At 42.0% G+C, this 26,429-nt stretch overlaps 2 protein-coding genes and 1 long non-coding RNA gene across 5 annotated transcripts in view; 2 read left to right on the forward strand and 1 right to left on the reverse strand.

The window, feature by feature from the left end:
- Positions 1 to 26,429, forward strand: part of LOC145448292 (uncharacterized) — an 82,600-nt gene that overhangs the window by 38,309 nt on the left and 17,862 nt on the right. The window lies entirely within an intron of this gene.
- On the reverse strand, positions 1,273 to 24,466 carry LOC145448282 (uncharacterized). Its single transcript, XM_080326649.1, has 4 exons — positions 24,402 to 24,466; positions 24,266 to 24,339; positions 8,929 to 9,047; positions 1,273 to 1,613 (listed from the first exon to the last, which is right to left on the reverse strand). The coding sequence occupies exons 1-4, from the start codon at positions 24,408 to 24,410 to the stop codon at positions 1,309 to 1,311; spliced, it is 507 nt and encodes a 168-aa protein (XP_080182775.1). The 5' UTR covers positions 24,411 to 24,466; the 3' UTR covers positions 1,273 to 1,308.
- On the forward strand, positions 17,819 to 22,818 carry LOC145448285 (uncharacterized). 3 transcript variants are annotated; one of them, XR_013917856.1, is made up of 5 exons: positions 17,824 to 18,965; positions 19,975 to 20,187; positions 20,488 to 20,649; positions 21,374 to 21,449; positions 22,100 to 22,818. XR_013917856.1 is itself a non-coding variant. In XM_080326653.1 (4 exons), exons 1-4 carry the CDS (start codon positions 18,951 to 18,953, stop codon positions 22,140 to 22,142), a joined length of 429 nt encoding a protein of 142 aa, XP_080182779.1. In that variant the 5' UTR covers positions 17,819 to 18,950; the 3' UTR covers positions 22,143 to 22,818. The 3 variants fall into 3 exon arrangements, 2 of the variants coding, with proteins under 2 accessions (XP_080182779.1, XP_080182780.1); XM_080326653.1 differs by lacking the exon at positions 21,374 to 21,449 and having other exon boundaries at positions 17,819 to 18,965; positions 20,488 to 20,645; XM_080326654.1 differs by lacking the exon at positions 21,374 to 21,449 and having other exon boundaries at positions 17,821 to 19,015; positions 20,488 to 20,645.

A 26,429-nucleotide genomic window follows, 5' to 3' on the forward strand; every position in this document is an offset into this window, starting at 1 on the left:
ACAGGACGTTCGTGTCAGCTACCGCGGAAGTGCCAGTTAAGTATAAACTGTAAGCTGATATCCGTAGACAACGGACTTGCCGTATACTATCCGCAGACGACGGACGGGCTATATCTGCCATAACAGCTACTTCTTTGGTACTGATTGAAGCGACGGGCTACCATTTACTCCCACCGTTTACCCGTATGAGCCTGAATTTCGGCGTTGATAAGACTTCTAAGAGAGTCTTTTAAATCAAAACGTCTCGTTTAAACTAACTTGACCACTAAGATTTTTTAAAGAAATCATGAATTACTTCGCACCATGTTTTTGACAAGTCAAATTTTATACATATCATGTCACACTTAAAGGGGCACTGCGCTCTAAAAATTATGTGGTCTCAAATTGAAGGTAAAAACGAACAAACATTTTTGGCCGCAGCCATTTCCTTCAGAACGCCACCGTAATGGAGCTGCAGTTTATTGAAATGTCTACAAGACCAGCTGCCGCGGCTGCTTAACCCGTTACCTGGCACGATGTCTTCATCGTCGCACTTGCTCGACGCGATAAGGCAGTCTGATAAGGCAGACTGCCTAATCGCGTCGAGCAAGTGCGACGGTGAAGATATCGTGCCATGTAACGGGTTAAGCAGCCGCGGCAACTGGTCTTGCAGAAATTTCAATAAATTGCAGCTCCATCACGGTGGCGTACTGAAGGAAATCGCCGCGGCCAAAAATTTTTGTTCGTTTTTACCTTCAATTTGAGACCACATCATTTTTAGAGCGCAGTGCCCCTTTAAGACTGGACAAAATAATTCATGACAGCTGTTTCTATATCAGTCAGTGGGAAGCCTGGCATTGTAAACTATCAACTAGTGCGCTGTACTCTGGCATAACTTGACACTGCAACTCATGAGTGAGTGTTCCAGATGCGCATTAGTGAGGCGTGTTCTATGTTTGTTTTTGATGAAGTTCGTGTCCGAAAAGGCTGTTTCACAACGATAAATTGAACCAAACACGCTTGCAACCTTCATAGCTGCTGCGCATTAGGGCTGTTCACAAATAACGGCGGTCCGAACCAATGCGCACCATGGATGGTGGACTTGTCACCGCTTGAAGAAATCAAAGGACGAAAAGAGAACACCAGCCAAATTCTGACATAAAGTTGCCAACCGGCTCCATACGGCTTGAAAAATCAAATCACTGTCAAATCCGGATTCAGTCCAACCCATATAGCCTACTCGACCGCTTTAAAAAATTTATGTGGTGGCATCGATTGGCCGTCTAACCATAATTCACGGCGTCGTTATCACCTGTATTTTCGAATTTATTACATTACGAATGAATTTTCATCCGATAAGGAATAGTCTAAATTTTGTCCCGGCAATCCTCTGTATAAATGATCCACAAGTTTGAAATGAATATAACGTTCTCGCAAGCACCGATATACAGTCTTGCGCTTGCGGGTGCTACGTCTTAGTCTCTTTAATCTTAAGTTCTGTGGCGACGTTGCCCTCGCCGGCCTTGTACCCTCGGCATGTCCCCCGCCATTGGAACGTTTGACTGAAGAATGGGTCGGCGGGTCATTATTCTCTTCCATTCGTTCGGGAACTGGAGGTTCTCTGGGCGTATTGCCTGTACAAACGGAAAATTATAGTAACTGTAGTGTACAATGTACATTAGGGTTGTTCAAAAATAACTTTTTTTCACGATTCAAGCCGGTCACCTCTTAAATCGTCAGGTTGCAGTAGAAAACCTTGCTCACCAAATTTCACTCGATTCCAACCAGTAAAGGCCTCCGCAGATCCAATTAAAATTTTCAATTTATTATGGAATATTAAAAAAAAAAATCCAAATTTTTCTGCCAACCCCATGAAATTGTTGAGCTGTGAGCTGTCTTCAAAGACGTTGCAAAACAAATTTGAGTCAATTCCGACCAGTAGACGCGGAGTTATGTGAGTTTTTCGATTATAATCCTCGGATTATCCTTGATGGGTGGATAATCCGCAATTTATCAACGAAAAACTCACATAACTCCGCTTCTACTGGTCGGAATTGACTCAAATTTGTTTTGCAACGTCTTTTAATTGGATCTGCGGAGTCCTATACTTGTTAGAATCGAACCAAATTTGGTGTGCAGCGTTTTTTAGGGTAACCTGACAATTTAATCAGTGAATGGCTGGAATCCGAAAAAAAAAGTTTATTTTTGAACAGCCCTAATGTACATGTACAGAGTACAGTACAGTGTAGTGTGCCTATAGAAAGTACTGCAGGCCTACACCAGACAAAACATGGGATACGGAGTAGGCTACTGTTCACCAGACATATGACGAGATAGGATTGTGATACGTTCCATAGTTGTAACACCAATGGATTCAGAGTTTGAGTTGGACCTAGCTGTGTCGACTCCAGAATTCCAGAATCGAGTGTTGGAGTTTTTATCTAGGTCCCTACGCGCGTAATCTGCGTAACCGGTGTCTGACAAATGGCTTGTAACGAAAGTGGACGTTACTAGGTCGCGGTTCAGGAATCATATTTAGAATATCGGCGAGTTGTAAATGGCCATTGGCCATGCAATGTTCCCTCTAATTTTTCACCAGTCTGCGCAAACACGCCAACTCACTGCGTAGGCCCTTGGACAACAGTGCACAACCAGGCACCCCATAGGGTGATAAACCAAAAGACTGGGGGGCTGCGCCCCCCAGACCCCCCTCGGGGTTTACGCTATACTGATCATCTAGAGTTTTGTCTTCCCTTTTCACATGCTCCGACAACCATTCCATGTTAAACGAATCGCACTTCCTTGTTAATGTGGCTTGGTGAGGGGATGAGAAACTACCCATCTGTGACGTCACAATAAATCCGTGTACATATGACATGCTATAGATCAGTGGTTCTCAACCGCCGGTCCGCGGACCGGTGCCGGTCCGCGACGATGTTCCTGCCGGTCCGCGAGGTAATTTACAATTTTAACCATAATTTCAAGAAGCAATATGTTGAAGGCTTGTCTATTGATAAAATAAAAAATCATCAAATTTTAAACTGATCCAGAACTTCGTGAGGTAACATGTTTATTGTCAATTTGACTTAAAGCTCAAGCCGTGTCATTTGACGATATGCGAGTGACAAGTAAAAGCTGATTCGCCAAGCCGCGCTGTGTGCGATCATTCGTTTTCGATTCATTAATCTTGCGCAGAACCGTAACTGGCCTGCCCCAAACCCCCAATTGGAGCGGGGTTGAGCTTGAAAAGGCCCAAAATTATTTTTGTATTAGCATAAATTATTGAGTATTTTTTTGAAAATTTATCCAACTTTTGCGCGATTTACTGTCACTGAATGTCTTGATTATTGGGTGCCCTTTCTCCAAGAAATGCGCATGATTTATAGAAATAGGCATTTCACGTCAGCCATTTCCGCGCCACGACGCACCAACACACAATGAAGTTTGGGCTAACATGGAACTCCAAAAAGTGTGCCAAACAATTCTGCAGCGAGGAAACCTTGGCCGAAAAAGACTGCCCTTCGTTGACCGAAAACTTCGATCTATAAGTGTCTAATGGTCCATAGGCGCCTAAACGGCTGGACACGATTCTCGCTGTCCTGGCAATCTGCGTACCCCATAGGAAAAATGCCATACCACAGAGACAAATTATTGGCCAGTGAAGAAATACCAATTTGGAATCGTGTACGTCTTTTGGTTTAGTACGCTTGGGCGAATTCAATATATACTCACTACATACCAGACAGTATAGGTCATGAAATAATGACATGCCACGAAATAATTATTCCAACAGGCCAGCCTGAATATGTTTAATTAACGTGTCCTAAATTTTCCAAGACGGACACGTCAATTAGCTCTTCCGGGAAACCTGATAATTCTGATAATTCATGTGTTTTCGTGCGGAGCATTGTATGCGTAGTAGCCAGAGTGGCCTATACGTCTGGTGGTAGTGGGCAATGATGAGCAAGGTTGCACGAAAAGGTGCTTTGTTAGACTCCGAAACGCTTCATCTCTCGATATTGCCGAATATAATAATATTATTCGAGATAGCGTGGTAGGTTTCATCCGCGGCCTTCGGCACGAAAGACCGTGGACGACTGTCGGCGGTAGCACGTTTCTCCGGGCGAGGCAATTTTACATCGACTCAGCAGACCCACTACCGTAAAATCACATGGATGCCATCTTTATCATAATTATTGACGATCAGAACCGTCAAACTGTCAATCCCTAGCACCACATAGGCTACTTGCAACAAAACGGTGACATAAGTTACATTTTGGGTTACATTTTGGAGGTTCACCGGTCCGCCGAATATTTTTTGAAATTTTACCGGTCCGCGAGGTGAAAAAGGTTGAGAACCACTGCTATAGATTACTGGTAGACACACACGCACGAGAACGCACTTCAAATCAATACACGCGATCGATATAGGCCGGGGGTGACCAACCTTTTTGCCATTCACGTCCGCATTTCGACTACTGATGTAGCCTATACGGCCGCATTCCATGTTAAAGTGTCTATGGCCATTTCCGGTGAACTCCGGACTAAGCCATTTAATAATATATAGGCTTACTGCGTGGTCATGTTATGGAACTATGTCAGTTTCACTAATGAATTTCGTCATTAAAATTAATAGTTTTATATATTACTATCAAACTGTTATCCTTTCTTAGCCCATATGTAATCAGATTCACTAATAAAGTTGATGGAGAGGGTGTTTTCAAAAATTTAGGGCAAGTTATAAATGATACTGCGTCTTCGGGTGGGCCAATTGTTATCAGTCACCTTGTTGCATGCCGTTATTTCTTGACCTCCATTCAGAATTGTTGGTATAGTTAGGAGCACACGATTGCGAGTTTGTATTTCAATATGGGGCGCATCATTTTCATCTGCTGTTCGAATCTGTACTGTGGGCACTGCTTAGAAAGAGCGTTGTTATACATCAAAATCCAAAAATGAAGTCACATTAAATCGCGCGCAGCGCGAAGAAAATTTCAAGATCAGTTATAATATCTCAAGAAATCGGGAGTCAATTCGTAAATTCAAATTGCATGTCGACAGCCGCCAACACATACTAGTTGCATTCCGTGTCCACGGCCGCACAAATTTCCTTCTACGGCCGCAGGTTGGTTACCCCTGATGTAGGCTTCACCGCGTTAAAACACTGATGTGACGTCTTAATACCAGCAATGCACTCATTAATATCAAGACCACAAGTCAAATATAATGATATGAATATTCAAGTCCAACTGAAGCAAGAACAATATCAGCGTATGACCTTATCGACAGAAGATTCCCGTTCAAACAAATCGAATAAAATCAAAATTTGTGCTGCTGAGAAGCTGATGTAATTCAACGCCCTACAGTGCACAGAGGCAGCATTTCCCGTTCAACGTTTGCAAGGGGATGGATTTTTTCAACAATATTGGTGCTTGTACTTGCATATTCTGCACATTCTCCTATCTCACCGCCATATGTGATCAGATTTGCCTGATGGAAGTGATATGACTTCGAAAATTCGCGGCATGTAGGCTAATTGTACAGTAAATCTTACGTAATGTTTATGCCACGCGAAGAAGACTATTCGTTAGTTTCTCACATATTAACTAATTCGAGCTAGCCCATTGTTATTTATAACTTTGTTAAACCATGTTATTTCGCCATTCCCAGAAAAGATTGTGCTATTGAAATGACATCAGTATCGCTCACGCGTAGGAGACCATAATAAAAGAAAAATCTCTTTCGTCATTGCAAATTATGAGTTCTTCGCAGAGCGCAATATCTACCTTTACGGGCCGCACTTGTACCTCGGTTTTAGACTTCAGCGACAACACTATTTTCCCCTGGCAACGTTTCCTCTAATTTTTCACGAGTCTGCGGGCTTGCGCGGCCCCTTGGAGAACAGTGCGCAACGACTAAAAAAACTCATCGCTTCGGATTTTTTGTGCGCAGCTTAGATATTCTGTGCGCAGAGACCGTTTCAGCACTGCGCATTTGCGCACGTGCGCAGCTTAGAGGGAACATTGGCCATGAGTAATTGAAACATCACGAGTAAAAACAACGACAACAACAACAACATGGTGTGATCGTAATTAAATTAGTAATCGTAATCGATTGCAACGGTTAGGCTACAGCAGTGGTGGCTTTTGGGGTGGGCGAGGTGGGCGGTCGCCCGGGGCCCCCCTATTTGGATTATGTGCTTTTTTCAAGGATAATAACGAATAAACATGGAAATCCGTGTACCAAGCAAGAATATGATTCCGTACAGATGTGTGAATCACCATCAAATCTCTGCATTTGTTACAAAAGTCCCATATCCCGATAAACATCACGTCTCTGCATGCGGTAGAATTACTTAGTTTCGATGTAGTCTATCCTTGTACACATGCAAAATAGACATGGCCGAATCCAGCATCTGGCCAAACCTTGCCGTGGTGAAAGATAGGTAAGAATAGCAGATGCGAAAGGGGGTCTGGGGGGTGGAGCCCCCAGAGGTTTCGGATAGATACTTCGTAGGGCCACAACTGGGCTACAGCATCTTTGAGCGGTCGTCTTCGATAACATAAAAATTCGAGGTCATCGTAATTGATATATTATCGATCGCTTTGTACATGGACGATAACTGAGTTTTTTGCAAGACATGTATACTATTATAAACGTTAACTGAACATTTAAGAATGTTGCAAAATATCATATAGGCGCGTCCCATTTGTGAACCGCACTGGTCTTTATAACAATTTAAAGTATTATAGCTATATGCTCAATGCTCATCAATGGCTTCGTAACGAATTATCCACACCTGCCAACGTACAAGTCATGTAGCTTTGACGTAACAAACAAGTGACGTCGCCATAGTTATAAATATGATCCTCATGATGCAGTCTCGTCTGTCGTCTCGATTGTTAGGTAAATATAGGCTTCGAATATACGACCACAGATCAAGGTCAAGTTCAAGAAAGCAAAATAAATGCAATCGTAATTGCGCGTTTCAGGAGTCATTGTAATCGCAATCGATGTGCAGTTTTATTTCTAATTTGAAAGCAGTGAATTGCATATTTAACACATGTTGTTAAGTGGGTGCGTTAATATTAGGCTGCGTCCCTATGGCTCTGTGTAACTTGGTAAAATAGCCTCGCTGTTTAGCTAGCTTCGTTAGCAGGTCCGCATCAGCCGAGTGTATGTAGGCCAGGGGTGGCCAACATGCGGCCGTGGACACGTAATTCAATTAGTATGTGTAGGCGGCTGTCGACATGCAAATTGAATTTACGATTCGACTCCCGAATTGTTGAGAGATTTTAAATATTATTGATATTTTCTTCACGCTGCGCGCGATTCAACGTAACTACATTTTTTCGATTTAAATATAGTAGCACCCTTTGTAATCTCAGCCCCGCAGTACAGATGTGAACTGCAGAGTAATATGATGCACCCCTTATAGAAATACCAACTTGGAATCGTGTGTTACTCACGAAAGAAAGTTGTTTCTGGTACGTTTGAGCGATTCCAATATTTCTCCACGATATACTGACAATCTTGATGGGAGGTCAAGAAATAACAGCATGCAACAAAGTGACTAACAACAATTGCCTCACCCGAAAATCCATCATCATTTATAACTTGCCCTAAATTTTCGAAAACACCTCCTCCATCAGCTCTACCGGTGAGCTGATCACATGGGCTGAGAAAGGATAAGTGCTTGATAGGAATATATGAAACTACTAATATTAATGACGAAATTCAGTCGTGAATCTGAAATTTTTTCGCGCCTCGCGCGACCATGACGGGTCCAAGATATTACGCATAACATGGTCACTTGCGCTTTTGGTGCGTATGGTTGGCCTATCTATGCGCTTTTGGTGCGTATGGTTGGCCTATCTGAATAAATAAATCAGTCCGTAGCTCACCGGAAATGGACATTTTAACATCGATATTTGGCGTCCATTTAGTTCATTACGACTATGCCCTGGAATGCGGCCGTAGGCTACACGATTAATCGAAATTCGACCGTGAATAGAAAAAAAGTTGGCCACCCCTGGGCCTGATGTAGGCCTATATTCACTGCATGATTTGTCTCATAATGCCGACTCAAATTACACTCCTTAGACATGGAGACTTGCTCGCTGTTCACCATAAACTAAAATGACCGGCTAACGGCTGAATTCAGTGAACATATATTTAGTGCTCCTAATTTTGTTGAGATGTTTCAACTACATAAGGTCGTTTTTGAGTGAGGAGGACCACCAATCACGTGCACTGATTGCATCCACATTCAAGTCGAAATACAAGCAATTACTACTAAATAAATACAGTCCATCCTCAAGATTACCGGACCACGACTGACCTATCGATCTCGCTTCCCATGACATGCCGCCCTATTTCTTGTCGCTTCCTTTTTCTATACTATCTTCTTTACTTTCATTCAGTGCGCATGCCTCCTCTTTACATCGCCTAGGCCAAGGTGGGTGTCCGATTCCATAGACAACTCCTAGTCGCTTCGACATCTTCCTTTCTTTTCATTGTATCGCATTTTTTGTGGTGTATTGAACTGATAAAATTGCTAATAAACCAATGATGATGATGACTATGTCACCAATTAGGATTTGGATTCGTATGGCTTGACAGTTTCAAGCACAGACCTGGCAATAGATAGGATTTGAACTAGAATAGGGAAGCAGGGATTGTAACCTTAATTGCTACGATGTAATTTGCTATATACTGGCTATATTTTGTACCCGGATTGTTCACTCGATGTACGTATGGCTACGTAATCGCGGTGCATAATTAAACTAGATTTTAAAGTAAGCGCATGTCCGGATCAGTTTATGCAGTAGTTTTTGTCCGCGCATTAACCTTAATATATATATTTTAGAGTCTAAATTTTAAGGACCTTTTCGAGGGCCGCTCAGAATCGTGTCGCGGGCCGCACGTAGTGCCCAGGTCTGCTCTTACTTGTTGTGGAGCTCGAATCCCGATCACCTTGCGAATCACTCATGGCGGAATCTGCGGATACTATGTCGATGGCTTCGCTAAGCGTCGTCGCAGACTTCATTCTGGTGCTTTGCAAGCATCTGTATTATTATATTATATTATGATATGCACGAAAACACGAAAAAAACACTTGGAAGGGTAGCGGTTAGGGCTATGGGCACAATGATTCGAGTACTCGAATTTGAATAAAGTATCAATTTAAATGATTCGAGTCGAGTAGTGTAAGAAGATCTTTTCGAGTACTGAAATTATACGCCCCTCGCCACTGAAAGTTATTTTATCAACGAGAATTATAATTTTGATACTAGTTTTCTTTGTTGAAGTCATGGATTGGCCGTATCATAGCGTACGAAACACATGGTACAAAGCTACGAAGATTAGTGGAAATAGCACATTGCCGAAGTCATGATCACCCCACAACGTTGTCACCAAGTGCAATGAAATTGGAATGGCCAAAAGAATACCTTAGTATATTTAATGTGACGGATAACAGGCATTATATTCCTTGTACCCTTTATGGTCGCATAAAAGGTACATATTTGAACTTTGACGTATTACATTATGCAATGACGTCATAATGAGTGATACTCGATTACCCCACTCGACTCGAAGCATATTACGTGATTCAGAACCGAATCACTCAGGGACTCGATTTTTCCCAGCTCTAGTAGCGGTAAAATAGCGCAGTGGCACTTACCACAGCTGTAACACCGATGGGTTATACGAGTTCGACTACGCAAGTCCTGCATAAGTATTGGAGGTTTATCTAGGCTTCCCGTCGCCATCTGATCCTTGTATAAGCCGTTACAAACGGGAGCCGTGCTAGGAGTCGACATATCAGGCTGTCAGGAATCATTATAACGAATATCGTCCTGGTGTATGGCCACATAGTATTCGTAACATCATGAATACCGAAACACAACAAAACAACAACATTTGGATGTATTGATTATAAATTCGCTGCATACGTCGTTGCCACATCGACGCATTTAGTTGAAGTTTTCACTCCTTGCTTTTGAGTTACAGAGTTTGTCGTGATTAATAACAAGTTGGGTCGATTTTTATCGGTCTGCAAGTTAAAAATGTAAGGTAGCCATACTGATGCTTCATGTTTATGATGTCATCCACTGTCGGCAGCACTCGCTGCGTAATCTGTGAATGTTCGCATCACGAACTTTATTTATCCATGCGCTGTACTCCCCGCTCCCGTGCACCGCGTGCACTGCGCAGAGTACTGTATAACAACGAATCTGCGCAATTGGCCGCAAACATACTTTAACGGGCGTGATTGAGTTGCGTTTGCGCTAATACTAAAACATAACGATCATAAGATGTGTGACAAGGCTCCGGATATCAAAAGACAAGGCAAGTGTGAGTCGACTGAAATCGGTACCATTATAGAACAGGTTCCACAATTTGAGCATATTGATTTGAAAAAATAGTTCAGTTGTTCCAGCGCGCGCGTAGTGAATAATTGGTATTCTCGACTTCACGTTCACAAGAGATCAGGGACTCGCAAATTGACCGAAGCACATTGCCGGATTTGCTGGCAAACTTATCACAGCATGCTGCGTGAATGGAGCGTACGTGTAATCTCATCAACAGGAAGAAGCTTGTATTATCGGTATATACGCATGTACTTCACCCTCATGAATTTATGGTATCTTGGTAAATTTGAAAAAAAAATGGAAATCCCTCGTTCGTATACATTATATACAGATACATATAATTGCAAAAACTAAGTTGGCAACAACCAATCTCACCCGCAAATTCGCGGTACTTACCGCAGGCCTTGAAATCTTAGGGTGGATAACTGGTAAAGTCATAAGACTCATAGCCTATACTGGTAAATGCTAATCTTCTGATTAAAAACAATTAATCGAGGCAACCAACTCCGATGGTTTAAGAGTTTCTCCAGACGCCTCGGGATAATCCGCGCGCGAAATCTTATCCAACTTTATGCGCCACAATTAGCAGATATAATCAGACGATTAGCATTCTCCCGGACGCGCCGACTTTATTGATTTCCGCCCTTAATTAAGGATTGCACCATGTGTTGATTCATCAGAGAGTGGCAGACACGGCGGGGCCCGTATGACAATGCTTTTCTCAACCCCACATTGTCTTCGTAATTATCGGCGAGAAATGGCCTCCAAGGTGACATTCACACTGTATTGTATACGGCCGTGGTACGTCTTGTAAAGACGTTGAAAAGCATACATTCATTCCTCTGTATTCGTTAGTGGCGATCGTGGTTGGCCTGGCCTCTTTTATGAACGCGGCGTTATTATATCGACGGTTGGCAGAGAATAGAGAAAAATAAATCTTAGGAAACGGTAGTAACGCTAGGGTTACTATATCTTGGAATCGGGAAAGGGGACACTTTTATCATATCATAAAAGTCAGTTTATCGAAATTGAAAACTGCTGATTTTGAAATATTTACTGGTAATCTTTTTGTGTCAACTAAAAAACAGATCTCAGACTCGACTCCCGAATGACCCGCTCGAACGTCCGCATTAGGTATTTCGCGTCATTCATGGCAATTTTCAGTTGACCTAGTCCATTGGCCTATAGTTGTCAAAGTTATAAAGTAGGACGAATCTTCAAAGGAGGAGGACATTTTCGATCTCCTGAAAAAGCAGGAGAAATCCTCCTGGAGGACATATGGTAAACCTAAGTAACGCACACAACGAAATATCTGTGACGCCATAAAACAATGTAGGGTAATGAAATATCGGTTTGATACGCCGCTGCCACGCTCTAAGTCTGCACCTATAATGTTGTTAACTATAAGCTAAAATCCGGTCCGAATTCTATTCGAGTCCGTCCGATGCTCATCGCTGGGTCTCAGCCAGTGTGCCGCGGCACACGAGTGTGCCATTCACGTCTCTCCACTGTGCCGCAAGATATTTCTTCTAAATTTTGAAACTATACGCAAAATAATTCTAGTCTATAGCAAATGATCAATAATAATCTAAATCGGGCTCGGTGTGATGTTTGTACATTTGACAAATCAAAATTGCTGCCACGCAGACAAACAACATCCCCCGCTAATTCGCTTTACCCGACATATTTCATGCTTTGAAGGCTGCATAAAATTTTGCACAATAGGTTGATTAATCGCGGAGAAGAGCTGACATGGCGGCGCTTGTGTAACAATGCAATTGTCAAATCCTCATTGTCTTCTTAATCACATGCACGAAATGTACTTCTTTGGAAGTGAAAGTGATGTTCAGTGTTCACGTTTACAAATTACAATTACAAATATAGCCTTCCACCTTGTGATTATGATTAGGTAGGTAGGTGCCGGCACTCCTGTTAAAATATGGGCTTGTAGAGCAACTTTATGTTACCGGTGACGAATTTGAGAAGTTGTTGTTGTTTGTGTTATTCATGGTGTATGTCGACCAGAATTTTCATTTACACCAGGCCGATATTCCCAATTTTGATTCCGTATCTACCGACTTGTTGCCAGGCCGGCAGGCCCTGTACTTCTAGGCTTATTACGACACCGTTTACGCGTTTGAGATGGCAAGGAGGAGCCTAGATACACCTCGAACACTTAGGTAGGAATTCTCGAGTCGAGCTAGGTCGGACTCGAACGCACGATCCATTGGTGTTGCAGCAGCGGATTATACCAATATATGCTATCTCGCTACCTACAAATTATATCACATATCAGTCTACAAATGTCCCCACCGCAGAGGTTATTTTCCCGGTTTGTTGGAACTATAATATAATTGAACTGCGTGTGGCTGGCAGTAGAACTAACTAGGTCTGGCTATCCTCACGCAAACTGAGGGGAAATGAGTCTGGAACAGTGTTGCCAACTCCGGATGGAAGAAAATCGCTAAAACTGGTGTCAAAAATCGCTAGATAGCGCTAAATATTGAGAAAAAAGCGCTAAAAAATAGCGCTAAATCTGCAAAAGGTGTTAAATTGAACCATTATATCGATGTATTCTTCTCAGCTATATTTTACTCGTCTGGGGCCAAAGTCACTTATCATATTTATAGTTCATAATACGTAATAGCCATATCTAAGCGGGACAAAACGGCAGTGCATTTCGATAAAGCAGATCGCTTTGCGCAACGATCGCTATACCGTGAACACTGACCAGGTTTGCAGGCATAACCGCTCACTATATCAGCGTGCCTTACTCGATGAGTCCGTGAATACGTGATGCGATGTACCGTGGTTATGCGCTTGACTTCTTCTCTAAACTGTGTTGGAGTTGGCCTACTTGACCACGACATGCGACTTGACACACGTGGACACGACACACGACTTGACCCGTCACAACACGACGTTGAAACGGGTTTGTTTTCCACTATAAGTAGAGACCTTAAGAAAATAATCCGAGGACCAACCCGGTGTATGAAATGTAATTAATCTGGCCTTAAACGAATGACCAGACATTGGAGCGACCTCAAAACAGTCCCCAAAGTCTGGAAATCGGCATTGATAAGAACAATCGCTGGACGAAATTGGTCATTGTTATGTTCACCGTGTTGCGGCGGTGCCATTGTTGGAGCAATAATGCCGGTTTTCAGACTTCGAGGGCTGTTTCGGGGTGCACGGTTCCATTGTCCGGACGAGATTTTATTTTGTATTTTCGAAATCACTGCGACACTATCTTTCGTTTATGGCCATTGGCCAATTATATTAAACTTCAGCGTTCAGGTCGCCAGTTTTAGCACTGCCAACCATAGTGTCCTATATGGTGTCGACACAAGCAAATCGCACGGTTCAATGAAATTGTATCACGTCACAGTTTCCATTTGGCTACAGGCAATTTGACGGTGATTTTTGACCGATTTGCCGAGCATCAAATTTGATAAAACGGGTATCAATCGAAAGCTGCCGCCGTACTGATTACGAAAATATAAATTTTATTCCGCTCGCGGCCCTGGAACCCCCACAATCAGCCTCTAATTTTTCATTGTTATGGAGATTGGCATTGGGACGCAACAATGCTGTCTGGCGAAACGACAGACGCAACAATACTGTCTGGCTCCCTTTTTCTCGAGCACCTGTCTCGTTTGGCTAGACAGCATTGTTGCGTCTCAATGCCAATCTCCATAACAATGAAAAATTAGAGGCTGATTGTGGGGGTTCCAGGGCCGCGAGCGGAATAAAATTTAATTTTCGTAATCAGTACGGCGGCAGCTTTCGATTGATACCCGTTTTATCAAATTTGATGCTCGGCAAGTCGGTCAAAAATCACCGTCAAATTGCCTGTAGCCAAATGGAAACTGTGACGTGATACAATTTCATTGAACCGTGCGATTTGCTTGTGTCGACACCATATAGGACACTATGCTGCCAACTATGCTACTTTTAGATTACTCAGCAAGAGACACTGTTTGCCCATGCGTAACCGCCAGGAGTTGCGTATCTACTACTATCTATCGGCAGGTATTAATCTATAATTATATATCATCGGAGTCCGCACTCTGGTGACCGGTATAGCCAATGCAGTCGTCAGCCAGAACTGATCTTTAGTGGTTATTTTCGGTAAAAAAGCGCTAAATAATCGCTAAATACTTCTTCAAAAATCGCTAGATTTATCGCTAGGCGCTAGATCCATATTTTTTGGCGCTAAACCGGATGAAAAATCGCTAGATCTAGCGCGAAAATCGCTAAATTGGCAACACTGGTCTGGAATCCGTATACGTGCCTGTATTCGTTAGTGACGATCGTGCCTGGCCTCTTCGGTGCGATGGTTATAATTACATCAACAAGGCGGAAGTGTGCACTGCGCAGAGTTCATTGTCAAACAAATGTTATGAAATAGCAGTGGCGGCTCGTGACAATATCGGGTGGTGGGGCAAGGGCTGCGACTTTTTATCAAGATGACGTCACAATGGCGTTTTCCAACGTAAACAAGTACGGTAACATGAATTTCCCGACAACAGTGATTTTAAGGTATGTGCCACGAGAGGTCTACCGATGAGCTGTGACTTGAAGTGTGGTAACTGCGTAAACGGCGTACGGAACAAAGATTCAACACGGTTCGTGTTCGCACTAGACCTGACTAATTATCTGCAGGAATGGAAATGACTATAACTCGAGAGATTGCGTAAGCCTAATTGGAAAGGTCAACGAGTTCAGACACATACGCAATTGTTATCTCATACATTGCGCCTGGCATATTGAATCCAAAACATTCTGAAGAACTAAGAGTAGCAGCCTCGGAAATTCGGTCTCGGTACAGCATAGGAGATTTTGGCCTTGAAACTGGAGACTGTAACACGACACATACGGCTTTATTACTGTCTATAGGCGGTCTGCTGCGAAATCGCCTTCGGAAAATATATTACCGAATAAATACGTGGATGAAAGCCGTAGTACACCGTTACATGACATCATCGAGAAGTAGCCCCATGGCCCTTTTCGGTATGGTACACTGTCAAAATTAATGCGAACAGACCGAATTTTGCGAAACATTTACAGATGAATAGGCTGATCAAGTGATCAGCTGTTAGCCGCCATCGAAAACGAAATAGCTATCGCGCTTGACAGAGGGTTGTAAGCATATGGCTTGAAGGCCACAATTGCACGGTGAAATTGACATTGGAGAATATAATATCAAAGTAAATATTTGAATGCAAACTGAGAATGATATCATCATCTCATCACCTATCTCAGTATGGAACACAGTTAACGTTACCACAGATACACCGGCTTTTGCGTGAAATCCGCAATGCGTTGTAGGCTAAAGTTTCAGATCAGAGCACATCTCTACCATACTCGACCCTGATAACGAAATTACTGCCCTAATCATTGAGTGTCAACCTTGAGACTTGGCACAGCGTTCGATACTAAAATCAAGACTACCGTGCAAAAGCTTATGACGGATCTAGGTAAGGAGCATCGTTAAAATCAATAGAGACCAATACCGGCTTTGCGTAAAATCTGTTAGCGATAAATGACGAGTCAGCTCTCACTCGACTTAAGAAACGAAATTACCACTACCATAGTTCAGTGACAAACTTAAAACTTTGTACAGCGTTCGATACTAACATTAAGGCTTACCGTGCCAAATGTCACAACCGATCTCGGTATTGAACATCGTCAAAATCAATGGATACCAATACCGGCTTTTGAGTAAAATCTGTTTGCGATACACGACGGATCAGCACACACTCAACTTCGGAAACGGAATTACTACCCTAAACTTTAAGTAGAATCCCTGAAACTTGGGGCAGCGTTAAATACCACCATCACGACATGACATACCAAGTTTCAAGAGTTTTCATGGAGTGAAACACCATCAAAATCGACCGATACCAGCAAAGGTCGACTAAACGCATATGACGGTAACCGAGTTCAGATATATAGATACGATTGTTACATCACACCTTAGGGGCACAGACCTATTGTGCCCCGGTTGCTCGGTAATTTTATGAATAGGAGAGAGTAAATCACCGTTTCTTTATTGTGCACGGCTTTGAGAGAATAGACAGTGAAAGCTTGTTATGAGCGCTACCGGGGCATGCCCCGGCTACACTGTAAAAAATATCCTCGGTAAATCCCGAGCTTAGGCTCGGATATGACTCGATTCAACCCATTTCCGAGTTTTTTCCCCAAAACGTCGACTCGTTTTCAGTGCATTCCGAGTCACGCGAGATGTCAACCGCATGCGAGGTTGGAAATTACCGAGAATACCATTACCGAAGCTGGAACCTTACCGAGAATGGTCATTACCGAGAATAGACACAACCGAGAATGGACATTACCGAGAATACCATTACCGAGAATGGACCCTACCGAGAATAGACATTACCGAAAATGGTCATTACCGAGAATATGCACCTCCGAGAATGGACATTACCGAGAATACAATTACCGAGAATGGACCCAACCGAGAATTACCGAGAATAATCATTACCGAGAATGGACAGCATCGAGAATAGACATTACAGAGAATGAACAATGTCAAGAATCTACCTTACTACTAGGACGGACGTTGTCGAGATTTATACCTGAGAATCGACACTGAATGTGACAACACCGTGATAAATATATACATGTCGTGTAAATATGAATAACATGCCCGCATTGCATATATTGCATTCTCGGTAATGTCCATTCTCGGTGGTGTCCATTCTCGGTAATGTCCATTCTCGGTGGTGTCCATTCTCAGTACTGTCAATTCTCTGTGGTGTCCATTCTCGGAAATGGCATTCTCGGTAATGGTTTTCTCGGTATTGACCGGACACCGGAAGGGGTGGGCATATCACGCTGGCATAATGACCAGCGAAATCAACGAGGAAGGTTATGAACGATCAGCCTGTCCTCCTTATGTCACGCTTATCTGTATATCACACTTCATCTAAATGCATTTTGTTTCGTGTGTTATTGATTACACATTTAGACACTTACAGATTCTCTCCCTATCGCCGACTCACCGATAAACTATAACACCATGGCACGACAATTAACAGCAAAACCGGTGTACGAATATATTGGAACTAAAACATGGCGACACGTGGACATCCTAGCAGTAAACGTAGCGACACCCACGAACATCCGATCCGAGAACAAGGCCACAGCGAATATCATAACGCGTTAATCACGGCGATTTTATTGTTGTTACATGACGGATTTGATGATTTCTGACAGATTCCATTGATTTATTGATTGATATAGGGAATGATGTAACGTTATGAAATCTCTACGATTTCCTCGAATTTCACTCGACCCACTAAAATTTAGATAAAGTCACATCTGTATATAAGCTATAGACCGCAGCGTGGGTATATCGTGGTAACCAGGAGATTCACCTCTAGCGTATATTATCCCCATGGAAACAGCTGACCGCAAGATACATCATAGAGCTACATTGTGCTGAACGCGAGAAAATGTTTACGTGTTGAGATATTTTTAGGAGTTTTTATGACTTATCGGGTGAACCCTGATAGCCTCAGTCTCGAACATGTAGCTACTTAAAAGATAGTGATATTTCCCTCTCAGTAAAACATCACCGATTTCTCTAGCGTTAGTCATCATGATGTTAGGTTTGACCTAACTTTCCAAAATTTCGATAGGCGTAATATCGGTCGCGCTGCCTGCTGTAGGCTATTATTACGCCGAGTGAACGCGGCTATCAATTCATAAAGTCAGCAACTGGAACGGATGGAGTGTCAGTTTCAGGAATCTATTAATCCATATACAAATGTAGCAGCCAACAAACACGATTTTCTATTGTAATCGCAATGGCTGAAAACGCATAGTTTCTACAAACATTCGTTATTTTCTTACGATGCCACTCAACTACGACAGTGTAGAGTGGCTTTTGAGGCAAGGATGTTCCGTGATCCCACATCACAATGCACGTTCAATTTTAACGCGCTTATCGACGCCGGATTGAATGAACGGAGTACAGCAATCTAATAAGTATTAACCCAAATGTAGCAGTCAACAAATATAAATCTCTATTGTAATGCAAAGATTTGTTATTTTATTTCCAAAGCCTATTAACTATGACACAGTAGATTGACTTTTGAGGTCTCCAATGTCCGCGCGTTCAATTTTATTTCACTTATACGGCAGAATGGAGTGTGTAGCAAGCGCATAATATAGACATGTAGCAGCGAACAGGTACTAAGCTCCATTATTATTGTCTCGCTTCGGCAGGCATGACAGAGTTTCTGCAAATATTTGCTGTAATATATCGACCCGAGAGAGGTCTTTTGAGGTCAAGAATTTTCCGCGCGAGAAGATGCGCGTACCATGCTTTTCACCAGAACACAGCAGAGGTAAACGGACTGAGTGCGGTTTCACGCCGACAGACGGCTATGAATTAGGTGTGTCCAGCATCAGGTTGTATTTCTAATGAGTTTTCATCGCGAAAAGCCTTGCTGAATCATGTACGGATTATTCATCGTTTGTGCAACTCCTTGAACTGCAGGATGGACGACACCGCCAGCGTAAACGAAAATATAACGACCTTGTTGTGGAAACAGCAATCCTCGGATGTCATCATGCAATGTAAGCATTTTCAAATCCTTCAAAGTTCATTAATATTTCCTGTATAACGGGTGAGAGGGGAATATTGAGGATATTGATATTGAGCACAAGAGAATAGCTTGTTTTGAAACAACAGTAATAATAACTGAAATCAATTTAAGCATTTCAAATACTTTACTTGGCACTTCTCCGAAATCTCAAATCAGATCGCATGCGGCATAGTATGACCTCCGGGGCATGTGTTGGTGACATGGGCTATAACGTACAGCAGGGGTTCTCAACCCGCGGCCCGCAGACGTTTATTTTGCGGCCCGCGACATCTTTCATTACGTGAGCAATTACTATACTGGCACAGAATTGTTGCATATTAATTTAGCTACTTAGCTTTCTTATTGCACTGTCTGTTTCGTTTGATTACTCATACTTTGATGTGTTCTGGTTTCTTGATATAGGCCTATGCTGAAGTTAAGATTGTTATTGTTTTGAATCGGCATTCCGCTGCACTCTGCTTCAAGAGAATATCCCACTGCGTAGAACACTTTTAAAAAGTGTTTCACACACCGTGAATGCTTTGAGCAGAAACATGTAGGCCTACTAGAAACGAGAACGTCGAAAGCTGGGTTTGTAACTCTGCGTCAAGCAATGAATTTGCTTTCCCAGATATAAATGGAAAATCGATGTGTCATATTTGTCAAAGAACAGTTGTCGTGACGAATTGTCGAAGCTTGAAATGATACTACGCCTGTTTCTTCTGGAGTTTCACATATCGCCTGATCTTAGAAAAATCGAAGCTAGCTTGGTGGCAAGCCCAGCAATCAATATTTCGGGCATTGTTAAAATTGGCAGCGACGCCTCCGCTGATTATTAAAGAAAGTGGTCAGCACCTTTGCCCAAATCTACTCTTGGCCTATGCGAGAGTCCATCGACTGTGCGCGCAGCATTACCAATTACGCAATTATAAACTCGTCAAAATTTGACGATGAAAATACCTTTGACCATGTCTGATTAGAAAATATATTTTTTCTTGTAGATTCCAACCGTAAACCCTACGGAGGATGTGCGTAGCATCGAAGAACATCAAAATGAAATGAGGACTGAGTGGAAAAGAAGCCGAAACGCTGATAAAATCACAATCTTGGATAGGATGAAAAGGACCTTTAAAGCTCGTCGAGATATCGTTATCAAAGGGACATCAACAAAGAGTCTGTTGTTGTCGTACCCAGTTTTGGCAGATGCTCATTGGGTAGGTGTAACGTAGTGGTTTCAAGCACGACTTATAAGCCATGTGTGCATATATACGAAACGCACAAGAATGAATTACACTAAATGCTATGATATATATTTTATATATTTTTCGTAGGTGTATAATATTCTCTATGTATTGGTAGAACATTATACATAGTTAAGACCAGTACGCCACCGGACTTGCACGTCAATTTAAACTACTACTGAAATTGAAGGCCCCTGCAGCAAAGTTATACTATACTAACCAGAACCACCCATGGCATGGTATTCTATGATGACAATATTTCCCCCTGCTCAGATTTTGGAAGAAATGAAAATGATTTGTCAGAAACAAGACTGTTCCCGACGATACTTACCCTGTCGACCTGACGTCAAAGATTTTGGAGAAGAGTTGGAGCTCAGCATCAAGATTCATACTAGCGCAGAATATTCCTTTGGAAAGCACGAAGTTAATGCGTAAGTAATGTATGCTTTAATGTTTTTATCCTTTCAGCTGTTGCCCAACACAGGAGCAATGAGCATGCGACACAATGAAAAACCACAGATCAGCATGCCACACTTTGGCATGTGGTTTCACAACTCAAAAACTCACCCTAACCCCAAACCTATTCCAAACTAGATCCTCATTCTAAACCTTACCCAGACGTAAACCCATTTACCCACATTCCCAAGTGTCGCATGCCCAATTGTCGTACGCTCATGCGTAGGGCTGAGCAAAATCGAGTGCGTGATGGATTCAATTATAACTCATATATCAGGCTTCCAGTCGAATATTCGAGTATCACAATGGTATTTTTCCAGCCTTACATATTTAACTGCACTTTGTGGCGATGCTGTGGGTTTATCATGACTTCATAAATATGATATTTCCAGTATTGTGGCTTTTATGATATGCTTCGTATGCGATACGACCAATCGTGATTTCAAGGTTTCCGCAGTGGAAAATACTATCGGAACTATACGTCTCTTTGATAAATTAACTAGTAGTTAGAAGAAGCGTATAATTACAATACTCAAAACAATCGTTTTTCACTACTCGACTCGAATCATTCGAGTACTCTAATTATTGTGCCCTACGCGTGTATCAACGTACCCCTTTTACTTGATAAACCGCAAAAGTTCGAACTTTCGCTAACTACGTTATTGGTTATTTCCGGAATCATTTTCTGTCCCTTAGTGCTTAGTCAAAAACTGGACTGGATGGTCTACATCCCAACCATGTTCCATGAAAAGTATGACAACTTCCTGATTGTGGACAAGGTGTGTTGATCATTGGTATTTCTCAAACTGCAGCTAAACATTTCCACCCATTCATTACATATTTTGGACATTTAAAATGGCCTCTGTCAGTGTTGTTTTCACAGTTCATACTTTATTTAATTTGAAGCGATATGATATGACCACATGATGTATCTTGTAGAATATTTATATGTGCTCGTCTTGATCTACGCCTGTCGTTTTCCAACTTATTTTCACTGAACAACCCCGCATCAAGTTTAATATTTCCCTATGCCTTCTAAAAAGCAAAGTCATGAGTAATCTGGTAAATTTACTTTTCCAGAGTACCCAAGTAGCAGTCAACTACTTGTATTCCTTACTGATGCGTTTTTCGTGTTCAACAGTTTTAACTGATGAATACTGTGTGCTCTAGGCATAATTAAGTGAAAATGAAATGGAATGTACTTTGACGATGCATTGCTTTGCATAGTCCATAAAAAAGTTCAATGGGTCATGCATTGCCCGTTTTTCTATCAGAATTCATGGGTTATATTATAATTAATTAAATATAATTTACATAATGTTCAAGCTTCTGCCTACCCGCCCACATTATAAGTCACTGATCCACAAACCTCACACTCTTTTAAACTATTCCATGGATACTGGATATTAGTAACGTTTATATTTCGTAGGAGCCGAAGAATGTCTATCCGACCATCGCATTCAATTCTCTGATGGAAAAGTGGACGATTCATTTCGATGGAGAAGTTGTGAAAGGTTTATTTGGTTTTCACCATGCTTTAGCATGCCTCATGGCTATTTATTGGGTTTTCAATGTGAAGTTTGCTCCTTCATCATCAGACTCCTTGAACTTTGTCGCAAGTTTTCTCGCCAAGCTTATAGACGTCAAACCAATTAATGCTGTTCGCAACAAGTTAAACATGATACCCGATGATTAATTGTCGTATTATGATTTGTGGCGGTCCTGTTTTTGCCCTTTTTGATGACTGCCAGCAGACATAACTTGTGTTGCGACGCTTAGCATTGTGCATTAGTTTTTTAATTGATCGGTGCTACTCTAGTCGTCCTTGTCGATATCAATTCGCAATATATTTGTAATGGTCGTGGCCCAGAGTTTGGTCTTTTGATTATATTTTTGGATTGCTTAACGTATTGGCAACCAACTGGCCTAAACCTTAAAAGCACCATTGTTCAATTGTTGGCACAAGCACAGCGTGCTCATTACACAATAAAATTTTCAACTTGAACAACAAACATATATTGTTTGTTTACCTGTAATAATTACGCATCATTATGAATTTGTGACACTGCAGGTTTCCAATATTGTTGATTGTACTTTTATGGAACATTGCTTTATTTGCTGCTAATATACACTGCTCTTTAATCTGCAGACTGACTACTGATTATGTGTGTTTAAGGTGAAAGGTCAATGACAATTATTTGTCAGGCTCGGTTTCTTGCAATCCTAGTTAGTCAGCACAGTTGGGATTTGGCTGAGGTGAAAGGTCAATGAAAATTATCAATCAGACTCGCATTTTTCCAATCCGAGTCAGGGAGAACTCGGGATTTACCTACTTTTAATGAGTCGGAAAGTAGTTTCCCGGGTCAAAACTCGGGGAATTTTGAACCAAACCTAATGTCGGGATTTACCGAGGATATTTTTTACAGTGTAGGCATTCGCAAAGCGAAAACACAGAAGAGAATTCGATTTTCGCAGAGACTTCGCTATATATGGGCAATGGGCATTTACAAGCGAAAGGACAAGAAGAATACGACTTTCGCTGTGATTTCGGTATATATAGATTGCTGTGCGTCTATAAATGGTAAAGAATTGTTATTGAACAGAATTTTAGGTGGGGCAATGCCCCAGTTGCCCTATAGGACGAGCCGCCACTGTGAAATAGTATCTAAGCGCTGTCCTAAGTTTCCGTGACGCCGTAAATCGTTAGTAAATCAAAGTGACCCCCATTCGTCTGCATACGCCCTGTCGCCCTGCTTGTGGTAATCACGAAGGAACGATATTCTGACCCGAGGAATACGGCGACTATTTTTCAGAGTTTAGTAATCTGAGGGACGCTTTACTCACGAAAATTTACTTTTAGAAATAATAAAATTGAGACTTTTATTTTGATAGGAAGGAAGTTAGGCGGTGATGATCATTGCAGTAAAGAGAAAAGATATTTTGGAAATGGAGGTGGGCCTGGAAAAGAAAGCACGCTTATATTGCGACAGTTATGTAAATGGTTGCCCGACGTATGAGCATGCGACACAATGGAAAACGACAGTTCAGCATGGAACACATCAGCATGAGTCACTTCAGCATGTGACTGTATACCCCAAAAACTTACCCTAAGCCGAAACATAGCCCTGAAATTAACCCTTATATATATCCTAACCTAAAGCCTAACCCAACGATAAATCCAACCATAACCTACCCCTAACCCGTAATTTAACCCACATGCTCATGTGTCGCATGCCAAATTGTCGCATGCCGAAGTGTCGCATGCTCAATTGCTCATATATGTCCGTCCACGGACCTATCTAAATATGGGCATTGGGCATCACTTGGTGTGATAATGAATGTACCAGATTGGCCTTTCTCTCATGCAAAATTGTCAAATGAAGCTATGGTGCCAAGTAAATTGAAAAGGCACTTTTTAAAAAGCATATACAATGGTCCGACACTCCGCCGAGCTATTGCCAAATCACTATGTGTTTGTGTGCCGCGAACTACTTTTCATTTTGAATGGGCACCGCGAGTCCAAAAAGATTGAGAACCATTGCATTATCGATAGCATACCAAGCAAAACTTATGTAGCCACAATATGTGGCCTTACCCGGTCACACAACCAATCAATGAATTCAAAATCTCCTCAGCGACGGCGGCGGTATCATCGTTATTTCCAGATGTCTAAGCAATAACAGGATATATGTTATTTCATTTCCGTCTTACAAAAAGCCAATAAAACATACCATGGCCATGGCCTTGCCAATTGAACAAATATAGTCCCCACACAAATTCGACGAAAAATCTGAAAACAGAATATCATACAACGTGAATCTCAGGCAGTCTAAACAATTGGAAAGGGAGACCCGGGGCCTGCGAATATCGAATACGAATATCGTAGGCCCCGGGAGACCATTTACTATATGCTATAGCTGTCGTGTCGACAGTGACATTATAGATAGCCTAGATAGCTAACGCGCTCATTGGCGCTCTTCACACGCATGCTATGTAACAAGGTACTACTTATCCGCAATTGAATATAGGTACAGAATTTACATAACATCTACACCAACAAGAGGGCATATTTGCTCTACACTCCACGATGTAAAGAAGAGGCAAGTACAGTTGCACACTGAAGGAAAAGTAATAGATGATAACATGAAAAGGAAAGGGATAAAAATCAGGTGGCATCTGTCGGATGGACGATATATCAAATCGTGATCCGGCAATCTCAAGCGCTGACAGATTTTTAATAAAATGTTTAGTAGCAAGTATTATATGAATCGACCGCTGAATAAAATTTTACGGTTCTCCGACTGAAAATACATTTAAACAAAGGCTTTTGAGCAGATATTTCTATGCTATCAATTACTTCTGAGTCCTGGACCTGAACTAGCTATGCGAAACGGCAAAGGCAGACTTGTCAGAAATATACGAGAGCTTAGGGAGGACTTCTCCCTGACAGATTTCAAAAGGCGATTCCTAGTAGATGCGTGCCTAATCGCCTCAAATATGATTAACTGCTCATTTCGCGAAGACAATGCTTAAATTGCCCTCGTGCAATTATATCGTATGGGACTCTGCGCACACCGCACATACACACTGTGAAGTGAGCACTGTGCAGTTCTTCATTTTGACTAAATTCTCTCATCTTGACCTCTCGTTTAGTAGAGATGCATAACGTAAATTCCTTTCAACATCGTTCTTCAGATCTTACCGTGAATAGCATATGAACTACATTTGAATGAATCGAATCGTTTTCGGGGCTCGACCAGTTGGATTACCGAAAGGCGGCATAATTTTTTCAGAATATTGCAGCAAGGCCAGATTCTTAGTGGCACGAATTCCAAATTTATTCGATTCGTTTGTAGGGAATGGCCCAATCCAACTCTCTGAAATATGCACTTATAAGGAGTTTATTACACACTGACGAATAACAATTCGCGCGACAATTCGGGAGTCAAGAAAGCGCGAATCCAATCATTAATTCCTACCGTATTTACCGACCAACACAATGGTGTATGTCATATGGGTTCTGCCGTCGTCTCGCGGCAAAATCCATCAATTGTCGCGCTGATTATAACGGCGTTGTTGAGGGGGGCGACATTTCACGTTTAAAAGCCGGTTTACATTAAGTGGAAGCTAACGAAAGCTATGCAAATCGACGGGAAGATGAAGTTCACACTGCAGGCGTAAATCGTATGGAGCGACTCGTGACCTTCGATCGGTCGTTCGTAAAATATTCATTCCCGACTCCCGGTCACTAATGTCTACTCTAGTACTAAAATGGTACTTATGTAGACTTCGTCGATGACTGCCGAGTGGCTGATCGAATCTATAAGGCAACTCCCGGCACTGTATGCAAAGTTGCACACTGCACAGTCTTATATCAACACATTTTGGAATAACTATTATGGGCAGGAACAAATTCCAAGACACACGCACACGCACACTGTCCAATTGCGATCCAATTAAAAAGACAAAAAAAATCGCTTGCGAATTGCCGTAAACACCGACGTTAGGGTTGTTCAGAATTGATCGACTTTCAAAATATCGTGGTTTTCAGTCCGATTCCCAAGCCTTATACCATAAAAACATATTCTAGGTACTTTTTTTCGTAATTCATCCCTTGCATCCGTGTGCACATTGAGCTGAAAGAATATCGGCTAAAAATAGGGGATTCCCCTAAAATTTGAGTGTCGCTATTCGGACTAGGCTAGTAAAACGTCAAATATAAGCTGGTTTTATGTAGCTATTGCGGTTGGAGTGCTACA

This window comes from Botryllus schlosseri, chromosome 10 (assembly GCF_051294905.1).
Source record: "Botryllus schlosseri isolate E-star chromosome 10, Bs_hap1, whole genome shotgun sequence".
Classification (NCBI taxonomy): domain Eukaryota; kingdom Metazoa; phylum Chordata; class Ascidiacea; order Stolidobranchia; family Styelidae; genus Botryllus; species Botryllus schlosseri.